We start from the raw sequence: 12542 nt of genomic DNA on the forward strand, positions 1-12542 counted from the left end.
ACACCCCAATCCACCCTACACATCCTGATTTCAGAATCTGACTAGCTCTTTCCCATGGGACTTGAGGGTCCTGGGGATGGTGGTGGTGGAGATGAATGGTGGCAATCTGCACCCACACCACTCCTGAGATACCTCCCCACCCTGGGATCCATCTGGCCCTTCACTTGCCCTACTTCAGGGTACAGATTGACTACCTTGCCTTGCTGCTTTCAGTATATTGGTCCCAGTTGACTGGAAATCAGACTGAGCAAAGACCCAGACTGCGACCATCACTGTGCAGGTTGTGGAAATTAAACCCCTGTAAACAACATGGGGATCCCTCATTTCATATTTCCCCAGTCCTTATTAAAACCTAATCAAAGCAGCTTAAATAAATTAAAATCCAACCCACAGAGTTGTCCAAATCAAATGCAAACCTCATTTGATAACACCATATATGACCAGACCCATATTATTACCATTCTCATGACCGCCCAGCAAGGGCAGTTAACTGATTGATTAGATTCCCTACACTGTGCAAACAGGCCCTTTGGCCCAACCAGTCCACACTGACCCTCCGAAGAGTAACCCACCCAGACCCATTTCCCCTCTGACTTGCATCTTGCACTACGGGCAATTTAGCATGGCCAATTCACCTGAGCTGCACATCTTTGGGCTGTGGGAGGAAACTGGAGCACCCAGAGGAAACCCACGCAGACACGGGGAGAATGTGCAATCTCCACACAGACAGTCGCCCAAGGCTGGAATCGAACCTGGGACCCTGGTGCTGTGAGACAGCAGTGCTAATAAAGATTAGGAGTTATATATTAGGCAAAAGGAATGCTGAAGGAGAAAGCCCCAATGCATTCTTATGGTATACTGTTGAAGTATTGTTTGAGCTCCTTTTTGTTGAAGTAAAGAAGTTGACATTTGAAGCCTTTTCTGGCAGCTGTGATTGCTTCTGTAGTTGGATTGTTTTCTTATGCTGGTTGGCTTCACAGGGCAACATCATTCGGAAGATAGAGAGGACTCCTGACCTTTGGTTCTGGAGGCTCTAAAGTTACGTTATGGAAGTAAACTGCAAATTTACAGCTGCTAAAATCTCTTTTCCTCGCTCTGATTGGAGAGATGTTTATTCTGGATGGTTCCAAATGGAAACTCTCTCTTTGTCTAGGCAATTTGTCTCTTTGAATTATTCTTAGTTGGCAAGCTAACTATTGCCAGATGACCTATACAAGACATTTTGCTGTATTTTAAGATGGCACCAAACAGTGGCCTCACTATACAATACCTTTCATTGTAAAATACACATGACAATAATCAGACATGACAATAAGTCAAAAACTTGCATTCCCGAAACATCTTCCCTTCCACCTACAACTTGTGACTTTTTTTCCTCATCAATGTCCAGTTTACATTCTCACAATGAGTTGTTGTCATCTGGGTGAGAGTTGTTACATGGCGTGCGTCAATGTAATCCACAGAGAACTTGCATAGTCAGGTGACTTGTAACAGCCATGTATTTAGGTTCTTGTGCCCATGTCCAGTTACAATCAGATGAAACTATTTTTTTGCAAAATGAGGTCAATTTTACAATTGCTTTTGTAAAAATTAACAACACGGTTGTGATAGTATTTCTGCAAGTTTTAAATACAGATGTGAATGTTAAGATTTTTTCAATGGTTAACAGTTTAATTGCCAACTTCAGTCACTACTGTTTGGTAATATTGAACTGATTCTATGGAATAATACATTTTGAAAAGGGTCATTTCTGCTCATGCTTGAAAATGAAAAACAGTTTGAATGTAAACTTCAGAATCTGATTCATCACAGAAACCTAATTTTACAAATGCACTCCACTAACAAATTTCTATAAATGGAATACACAGCTTAAAAATACCAATCAATATTTAAACGGTTAATACGTCCTGGAGTAAGCAAAGCTCAGAATTGCATAAAATATAACTCCATCTTTAAAATTTTGTGTTAATGTTACAGGTTTATTCCAAGGCACCATTGTAACATTTACCTGAGCAGAAATGATTGGTAATTAAGAACAATCACCAAATAACTGTAAATGGTGGATATATGAAGTAAGTTTAAAAAAAAAGTTCGAAAAATTCAGCAGGCCAGGCAATGTCTGTGGAACAAATCAGGCAGGGTTAACATTTCAGGTTAAAAAAGAACTTCACATCAGAACATTGTGGATTCTGGCAGAACATGATCAGCTTTAACTGTTTACCTTCCTCCCTTAATTGAGTAATAATTGATTGGTTGTAAAGTTATAGTCTGCAACACATATCTGGTAACCCAACACTTACAGTATTCGGACTTTGAATGCAGTTTCATAGTGGGTATTACGGTAGGTATCATAAATCACTGTGCAGTTTTTATATAAAATCTGCTCCATTAAGCTTCCTTGGAAGATTACAAGTGCATCCTCAAATGTGACAAATCATATTGAGATTGTTTAAGTTACCAAACCAGATCTCTATCAGACAACTAATAAGTGACATTAGCAGAGTAATCAGGACACCTTGAAGGATCACACATATTGATGGTTAAAAGCAAACTGTAAAGAAGCTAAACACATTTTTAAATCAGTCGGGAATGAGTGTGAATGTTGCTGCCTGTGTATTAAGGTGCTTTTGTGATTTAATGCTGAAACATTAGAAAATGCAGCAGAGACTGCTTTATTCCATATTAGAGTTTAAATCAAGTTGGGGAATCCCTAAATAATAATAATAGGTCTGATTGTCCAGCACCTACAGTCTTCAGTGTGCACTGGCTTCCATGTGTGGACACAACAGATTTTGCAAGGTGCCTTATTCTGTCATGTGGCACATATTTAATGCTTGAAAGAACAAGGAAGAGACACATGCAGCAGAAATAGATAGTACCTGAACCATTGAACTGTTATTTGCCATGCAGTGACTTGATTAGGCTGTATTGAGTGTCATTGTGATACAGGATAAGTAACAAAAGATTGGCCTCAACCCAATTGAGGAGACCTGCTGTATTTTGCTCCTGGCCCATTTGGTGACCTTTCCTTTTTTGTGGGCCAGCCTAAGAGCATTCCGTACCTGATCCAAACATTGTAAGGGAAGCAGAGGAGCAGAACAGAGTAAATGCACAGTAAGTGCGACAGATGTCTGTAGTCATTTATATTGCCAGCACGTGGGTATTTCTCATTCCTTCCCCTACCTCTCTGGTTCTCCTGGTGAGGGAACAGGAGGCATTTCACAGCCGAGAATGAAATCTTGGCAGCTAATTGCAGTCATGGGAGATGCCCTTCAGGTAAGGCAGTGGAAGACTTTAAACAATTAAGGACAGCTTGTGAGTCAGGGGGCTGAATTGCAAGGCTCGTTGTTGGGGAGGCTGTTGGGACAATGTGACACTGAATAGCTGCTTTTCCTGCGTTGCTTTTGTTCCTGCTGAATTGCAGAACATAAATTAATACGGAAAGGTTAGTGTTCGTATGTGACTGTTAGCTTGGTTATCAGGAGGGGGATTTGTAAAACTGCTGAAATGAATGGCAGAGGGATGCAATATAACAATGCAGAATATTATGTGCTTGAAAGCTGTGTGTCTTATACCTATGAGTGTTAACCCTGTAAGGATTGAGTGTGCTTTGAAGTGTATTGCATTTTTCAAAATTCTGAGAGTTTCACACTCTGCTGAATGCTTAAATAATGGTCTATTGTTCACAATCATCCCCTTATTCCTAACTGTTTCCCAGCTTAGAGTATTGTATCGCTATAGCACTTGGTAGAATTCAAATGTGTTTTTGATCATTTTAATTGTTATTATAATTGAAATTCATTGACAAAGCAGGGATGAATCTTATCAGACTCTGATGCTGAATCTTTCTAATGAGGTATAAAGATGCAAAGTGTAATCTGTGTTGTAAAATCACAAAGCAATATTTTAAATTGCTGTAAGAATGCTAGCATGTTCCTCAAAGGGTTACAATAACATTGGTTAGACTACAAAGGAGAAATTGCATTGCCCGTGTGCCAAAGTGTGGAGTACAGTGCATCTGAAACTCTGCTGAGCTTATAAAGTATTTAGTATTTTCATGCTCTTCCCTGTTTGACCATCTGTCGCTACAACATGATAAACTGTCGAATTCAAGAACACAGGAATTTTTGAGTTTCTAAAAAAAAGACATGAATGCTGCCAGTACTGCCAGGGTGTAGAAGAATGGAGAAAGTGATGAGTGCTTTTGTCTTTATCAGGGAACAAAGGGAATAAAAAGGTACACTTTTAAAACAGAACTTTTTCATATGCATTTTCATATGCGCTTTTGAAGGATTTTTGAGAATTTTTAAACCGTTGAAGTGGAAAGCAACCTGCATGCCGCAAAACTTTATTTCCTTACTCTGAATGTTCAGCTGATTCAAATTAACATTGAAGTAAATGGTCACCTTATTTAATTTGATGTAGGAAAAAATAAGAATGATCTTTAAGTATTTTTATTGTGATTTCAATGTAACTGAAATGTACTTTGATTGGACAGTGAAGTGCCAATTCTGCAAGGGACATGTGCTGAAGAAATTGTGATTTGAGGGTCAGTCTACTTTATCGAAAGTAATTTGAAGTAGACATAATTTTGTCCAAATTCCTATCCCTTTTAACAAATCTTTTTGTTAAATTGTAATTGAACGCTGGCTTACAAATAGTTACTCAGTAAATGTGTTTAAATCTGATCGTATATAAACTGATAACATTAAACAATTTTTAAACCCTTGCACTGTATTCTATTTAACCATGTACTCTGAAATTCAATCTAAGTATTTACATTAGAAAACAGGAAACAGAAATGTAGTTATACCAGATTGATTTGACTTACAAATGGTACTTTTTGTCTGAGGTTGATCAGTGACAATGTGCTTGACTGTATTTTATGAGCTCAAACAATCTGTACAAGTAGGGACATTTATTGTCATAATTAGACTTTTATATTTAACTATTCTGCATGGAAGAGGATTTCCATACATGGAAAGTGGTTAGATGTTTTTAGTGTTCTCACAGTCTGAAATTTATTAGTACAGGAAACTTAAAAAAATAGATTTGTCTAGTGTGTTTTATTTATGTAGTTTGATATTTATTTTTCATTTTTGATGAGATTTTGAGTTTAGGACTTGTTTTCTGAAAGTATAAATATGTAACCTTTAAATATACCTTACATGGCATGAATCAATGGAATGTCTTGCAGTTTCTTTAAAAAGTTAGAACCATATCCTTGTAACCCTGCATTTCCCACAGCTAATCCCTGGCTCGCCTGTACATCCCTGGACACTATGGGCAATTTAGCATGGCGAACTCACCTAATCTGCACATCTGTGGACTGTGTGAGGAAACCCATGCGGATACAGGGAGAATATGCAAACTCCACACAGACAGTCCTCCGAGGGTGAAATCAAATCCAGGTCTCTGGCTGTGTGAGGTAGCAGTGCTATCCACTGAGCCACCATGCCATCCCATAGCCTGAACCATTCTTATGCCTTTTTCCTGGAACTATCTTCTGTTTCGGGCACATTGCCTTTGCAAATTTGGGGCATAACTACAGTTACAGTGTCTCACAGAATGATCACATTATTAATGTTTCGTGGGGAATAATGTAGATTGTAAAATCACATGGTGGTTAATTATATTTGTGAAGCTGCTTGGGATAGCCAAGTTTGTGGTGTGGATTTAGAATATCATTTCAAAATATGATTTGTTTTCAGAGTAATTGGTCTGATACTTTGAAATTTTACATCATGTAATCTTTTGGGCTTTCTGATTTTCATTAAGTGTAATTTCTGGTGCAATTCCATTCCTATCAAATGTTCATGAGAGGCTACTAAAATAAATTTCTAATGATTCATTTCTAAACAAAAATATCTATCAAAATCACATTTAATTGGGAAGGAATCATGAATTATATCCAGTTTTTTAAAAGTGTGAAAAATAATTGAGTTAAGTTCTACACAATAAAGTTCATATTTTTGTCACTATATACAAACAAAATTAAGCACAATTACTTTCTTCTTATTTACTCATGGGATGTGGGCATCATTGGTTGGCATTTTTTGCTTATCCCTAGTCGGCCTTGAGAAGGTGGTGGTGAGCTGTCTTCTTGAACCACTGCAGTTCACTTGCTGTAGGTTGACCCACTACGCCTTGAGGGAGGGAATTCCAGGATTTTGACCCAGCAACAGTAAAGGAACAACGATATATTTCCATGTCAGGATGATGAATGGCATGGAGGGGAAGTTGTAGATGGTGATGTTCCCATGTATCTGCTGCCCTTATCCTTTGAGATGGAAGTGGTTGTGCTTTTGGAAGTTGCTGTCTGAGGATCTTTGGTGCATTTCAGCAGTGCATCTTGTAGATAGTACACACTGCTGCTGCTGAGTGTTTGGTGGTGGAGGGAGTGGATGCTTGTGGATCTTACCAACCACAAAGTTGTATGCATGCAGATTGTTACTTGTCTTTTTAGAATTTGTTAACCTTCAAGTTTATGACAATTAAGGAAACTTTTACTGAACATGGTTCTGTTCATTGGACTCCAGTCTTCTCAAGTGCTGATTCAAGACAAGTAGATTTCACCTTTTTTGGCTCATAATCTCAATACATTCTCCTGTAAACTGAAATTATTTGTCTTAAAAATCAATAGGGCAGACTTTTCTGAACTCTCATTACAGTAATGTACTGACACGATATGACAGACCTGAAAGCCTTGTCTTGGCACATACTTTGTATGATTTATTATGTATTCCAATAGAGTAAACTATCTCCACTTGGAATGAGTAATTTTGTGTTTATTATGATTAAGTGATTGTACACTGACACTTAGGCAACTCACAAATTAGAATGAATGAACTGGCTCAGGTTTGGGGATTTATTTAGTTTTGTTTATTGAGCCAAAACTAATATAAACCCTTTGGTTACAAACTGCGATTTCTCATCATTTCCCATCCTAATTCTATGAAATGGTTCTTGAAGGTGGCATTACTTGTGCAATAGGCATCAAAAATAACTGCTCCGACTGCATTTTCCAATGTTATCTTCAAGATTCTCCTACAGGCACGAGGGACTAAATATGATTCCAGAGTCATTCCAGAAAATGGCAATGAGGGTCCAAAATGAGAGGTGATGCATGTGTATCCACCCCACAATAAACATTTGCCAAGCATAATATTGGTATGGATCCAGGCCTGCAGACTGGCACAACAGAGATATCTGAAAGTGCATTGTTGTAGTAAAGAAGGGTACTCCATTTTTAAACCTTGGTCTGATATGTCACCTAATTTATCACATAGCAAACTGATAAATAAGTGGCAGCTCTAGTACTTAGCAGCATCCTGTGGGCTCATTCCCTCTGTGGTCCTCTTGGGGAGGAAATCAACTGCTGAGCCTTTCACCAGAAATTTTCTCCATTAGTTTGCCTTACAACTATTTGATTTCACGCTCAAGGAGGTAGGTCTGCGTTTGAGGTGCGGGTAAGAAACTGCGTTAGAGGAGGCCTAATAGGTCGTCAAGAGATATTTTTCAAATCTCAACCTGATCAGGGATCAATGTTTGAGACGCTTGTGCTTCATCGAGGAAGCTGTCCCTGAGCTTTGTCACCTGCTGCAGCCACAATGGAAAAACCATGGGGCACTGACTGCACAGCCTGCGGCTGTCAAAGGTCATTATTGCTCTTACCATTTACATCACAGGCTCCAGCAGAGGACAACAATAGCTACTCTCAGTTTGCCCTACACTGCTGTTTGTTCACATCATCAATGCTGTATTCTTCAGAAGAAACACTGACATCTCTTTTCCTGTGGAAAACACACAGCAGGACAAGTCTACGTTGGCTTTCCAGGGATTGCAGGTTTTCTCAATGTACAAAGATAATAAAATTCGTCCTCAGTTGAAAACAGATTCTTCAATTCCTCAATTTCCACCCTGTTTGCAGCCTTAAGCAACACACCTTGCAAGCCTGTGAAACAGCTATGAATCATTCAATCCTCTACATATCGGCTCATCCCAACTCGATCCCCAACTGAAATGTCAAGTCAAATGCTGATTACTTGATGTTAAGGAAAATACCTTAAATTACAGTCTGAAGGAGATATGTCTGACTATGTGCTCTGTTAATGAGACACAATATAATTACCTCAGGAACGGATGCATTGTCATATCGCTTTGCATTCTCTCTTACAACCTTGTGGCATGATGAAGCTTAAGTAAAGTAAATGTTTTCCTTACCTTGGCAGTCGCTGCAGTTTTTTTTAGCAGCACAATGCGACCATAATGTAGTACGGTGGCAGCAAATTGAAGCAGGTGGTGGGGCCGAATTAAGCAGCTAAGTGTCTGAATTGGCACAGAATATTCACAAGGTATCATTTTGTATCTGTTCATGCTGTGTCAGAATTCTTGGACTGACCCATCTTTCAACATAAAAGACTAAATAATCTATTATACTGTCTCTTCTCGGTTCACAGTACTGACTGAGAATGGATTATATGGCATGTATGCTGGCCAAACTTCGACACAGTTTTCTCTGACTGGAATATGTTCTTCATCAGATTTCTGTCATTTCTGATTTCACTCAGTCATTGTTTTGTTTTTGATAAGACTTGTGGTTGTTATCACTCTAAACTTTACCATCTCTTCAATGAAAACTGCATGCTATTTCTTTGGTCCTTGTTTTTATTTCCCCTGAATCCCTGTGTAGTATTTTCTGTAGTCTCCTGTGCTTTTGGTATATATTCTGGGTTTGTAACTGTTATGGTTGGAGCAGATCCTAAACTAAAATTTCACTTGATAGATAAATTGTTATTTCATGTGTTGTTTTTTTTTCTGAACATGCAATGATTCAGGTCTGGTTTTAACAAAAAAAAAGGAGATTTATTACACATGCGAAAAGAGGGTTATTATAATAAACCAAGCTATTGACATAACGCAATTTAAAAGATTTTGAAACAGACAAGAATAGCCCCATGGAGACACTCTAATCCCAATTCTACCACGAGCTTTACCCAGAAGACTTGCTACTTCAGGGATATCCCAGTTATCCTTCGCTCTGGTGCCATCTTTAAAAGTATGCCCAGGCTAGCACTGTCCAGACCTCCCCAGCATGGATCCTTGTTTTGTGGACAGGGACCTGGAGGTCCTGGTTGATGGCGTGGAGCAATGGAGGGACGTCCTCTTCCCCGAGGACCAGTGGTTGAGGCCATTACACCAGACCCTGACAGCTGATGTTGCCAGGCGAAAGTGAGGACTACAGATGCTGGAAATTAGACTCAAGATTACAGTAATGCTGGAAAAACACAGCAGGTCAGGCAGCATCCGAGGAACAGGAAAATTGACATTTCATGCGGGAGCCCTTCATCACTGAAGGAAGAAGGTCAATGACCATCTCCACTCCAACAGGCTTAATGTCACCATTTTCTCTCTGTTGCCTCGCACTCGCTGATTCTCTGCTACAGCATCCATGTCCCGCCAAAGTTCAGACTTAGAAACATAGAAACATAGAAAATAGGTGCAGGAGTAGGCCACTTGGCCCTTCAAGCCTGCACCACCATTTAATATGATCATGGCTGGATATGCAATTTCAATATCCCATTCCTGCTTTCTATCCATATCCATTGATCCCTTTAGCCACAAGGGCCACTTTAGAATATATCTAATGAACTTGCCCCAACAGCTTCCTGTGGTAGAGAATCTACAGGTTCACAGATCTGAATGCAGAAATTCTTCCTCATCTCAGTCCTGAATGGCTTACCCCTTAATTCTGACCCCCTATTCTTATACTCTACCATTCTCATCAGTGCATGAAATATCTTGTCTCACCCACCAGAATCCTCCACACCTGTATGCCTTCTGTGCGTTGGCAGAGATGTTTTCCGAATCCATAAGGATTTACTCACTTTGAGCCAAAGAGAGGAAGTGAACATCCCCGAGATGCAGCCTGCTCCATCTGTGGTCTGGGTCCCTGGCCCTGAACACAAAGTATCCTAGCAATAGCATTGTCATCATTGTTGCTGGTGCACTTTGAGGTGCAGTTTCAGAATGCACAAAAGTGCACAAGAAGTGGATTGGAGATATGACTCACAGAGAGGCTAGCGTGTGCCTAATGCCAAAGTCTGTAGTATGGGATGCATTGGGATCAGATCTGGGGAAGATGGAACTAATTCTGGGCAGGACTGGGATCAATATCCCTGGAGGAAAGTTTGCTAATGCTGTCAGGTAGGGTTTAAGTTAAAATGGTGGGGGGTGTGAACCTGAACAGGGAACATAGAAAGGGGTAATACAAATGAAAGACAAAAAAATAAGAAATGAAAGTGGAAGGCAGAGAAATTGAGGGCAAAAACCAATGGGACCATAGTACAAAATAAAACAAAGATGATTAATAAAGATTAAAGAACAAGCCTAAAGGCATTGTGCCCTAATGTATTCGCAATACAGTAGATGAATTAACAACACAAATTGATGCACACAATTATATTATAATTGTAATTACAGAGTCATAGTTTAGGCTGATCAAGGATGGAGAGTAAACATCCAGGGGTATTCAAGAATTAGGAAGGACAGACAAATGAGAAAAGAGGTGAGGTAGCATTGTTAGTGAAGGAGTAACTCATTCAATAGTGAGGAAAGACATTGGCTGAGAAAATCATGATATATAGTTGGAGATATGAATTACCAAGGTGTAGAAAACATTGATGGAGATTCTCTATTGACTCCCAAACAGTGGCAGAGATCTAAGGAAAGGTATTAAACCAGAGATGAGAGACCCATGCAATAAGGGTCCAACTACAATCATGAACAACTTTAATCTATATATAGATTGGACAACTGGAGAGCAAGTTTTTCCAGACTTGACATTGTGCAATGAAAAAAGATTAATTAATAGTGTTCTTGTAGTTTGGGGAAGAACAATCACAAAATGATAGAATTGTTCATTAAGCCGGAGAGAGAAGTTGAATCCAAAACTAGGGTCCTGAATCTAAATAAAGAGAATTATGAGTGTTTGAAATTTGAATTGACAATGATGAATTGGCCACCTTATGAAAAAGGTTATCAATGGATAAGCAATGGCTAATGTGTAGGCAAAATATGCATGAATTACCACAATTATTCATTCCTTATTGATTTCTCATTCATTCCTTATTCATTATTGGTACAGTAGTAAAACAGGACTTACAAAAGAAATTAGAGATAGTGTTAGAATCAAAGCGGAGACAAATAAAATTATCAGAGAAAGCAGAAAGCCTGAGGACTGACTGCAGTTTAGAAATCAGCAAAAGAGGACAAGAAAAAAATGATTGGGTTGGGCGGTGGGAGTGAGAGTATGAGAATAAACTTACAAGGAACATAAATACTGACTGTAAAACCTTCTCTAAATATGTGAAGAAAAAATAAACTGTAATGAGGAACAAAGAATTGGCAGAAAAATTGAACACGTATTTTGGCCTGTTTTCACAAATGATAAAAGAAATAATTTCTCAAAAATGTTAGAGAACCAAATATCTCAAGAGGAGGAGGAATAAAGAAAATCACTATTCATTAAAAAAAAGGGTGTTAAGAAATTAATGGGGTTCAAGGCTGACACATTCCCAGGGCCTGATAAATTCATAAAGGAAATGGCCATGGAAATATTGGCTGCATTGGTGACCATCTTCCAAAATTCTTTAGACTTTTGAGCAGTTCCCACAGATTGAAGGGTGGGAAGTGTAACCCCACTATTTAAAGAAGGAGGCATAGAAAAAACAAAGAATTACAGACCAGTTATTGACAAATCTATTGTGGGGAAAATGCTAGAGTCTACAATCAAAGATGTTAGAAAGCATTAACAGAAATTGACAAAGCTGGCATGAGTTTGAAACAGAAATCAAACTTAATTAATCTTCCAGGGTTTTGCTGAGTATACAATTGGTTAGATAGATAAGGAAGAACCAGTAGATGTGGTGTATTTGGATTTCGGGAAGGCCTTTGTTAAGGTCCTATATGACAGCCTAATAGGCACAATGGAAGCTCAAGGGACATAGTTTGGTGGAACCAAATGCAATATTTTCAAGTTTGCTGTGGTTGGGATAGTGAATTGTGAGGAAGATGGAAAGAAGCTTCAAGTTGATTGAGTTAAGTTGAGTGTGTGGGCAAACATATGGCAGATGCAATATAGTATGGATTAACGTGAAGTTATACACTTTGGTGTGAAAATCAGAAAGGCAGCATACTATTTAAAATGTAATATATTGGTGAATGTGGAAATACAAAGGATCTGGGTGTTTCTAATAAATGGAAATAAATTGGCATGTGCAGCAAGCAATTAGGAAGGCAAACAGTGTGTTGTCCTTTATTGGAAGAAGATTTGAGTTCAGAAGCAGGGATATCTTACTGTAGTTATGCAGGGCCTTGTTAAAATGGCAACTGGGGTATTGTATGTCATTTTGGTCTTGCTACCCAAGAGAGGATATATTTGCCATAGAGATAACGGAACTGTTGTACGAGGAGAGATTGGTTCAACTGGGTCTGTATTCACTACAGTTTAGAAGAGTGAGAGGGGAACTGATCGAAACCTA

General features: G+C 38.8%; 1 protein-coding gene across 9 annotated transcripts in view; it reads left to right on the forward strand.

Annotated features, from left to right (window-relative positions):
• The window catches only part of rbfox1 (RNA binding fox-1 homolog 1), a 1740493-nt gene that overhangs the window by 446268 nt on the left and 1281683 nt on the right, over positions 1-12542 (forward strand). The window contains exon 1 of one of the 9 annotated variants that reach the window (XM_087997813.1): positions 3040-3114. The exons of 5 other annotated variants lie outside the window; for them this stretch is intronic. Coding sequence is in view for 1 of the 4 variants with exons in the window: in XM_043711600.2 (XP_043567535.1) it covers positions 3232-3276 (45 nt within the window). In the remaining 3 variants the exon portion in view is untranslated. Of the gene's footprint in view, positions 1-3039; positions 3115-3160; positions 3277-3385; positions 3446-4084; positions 4238-12542 lie in introns of those variants that run through there. 3 more of the 9 variants (XM_043711600.2, XM_087997812.1, XM_087997811.1) reach the window with 3 other exon arrangements.

This window comes from Chiloscyllium plagiosum, unplaced genomic scaffold (genome assembly GCF_037043375.1).
Source record: "Chiloscyllium plagiosum isolate Xiang-an unplaced genomic scaffold, Cpla_swu_hap1 HiC_scaffold_20, whole genome shotgun sequence".
Lineage (NCBI taxonomy): Eukaryota > Metazoa > Chordata > Chondrichthyes > Orectolobiformes > Hemiscylliidae > Chiloscyllium > Chiloscyllium plagiosum.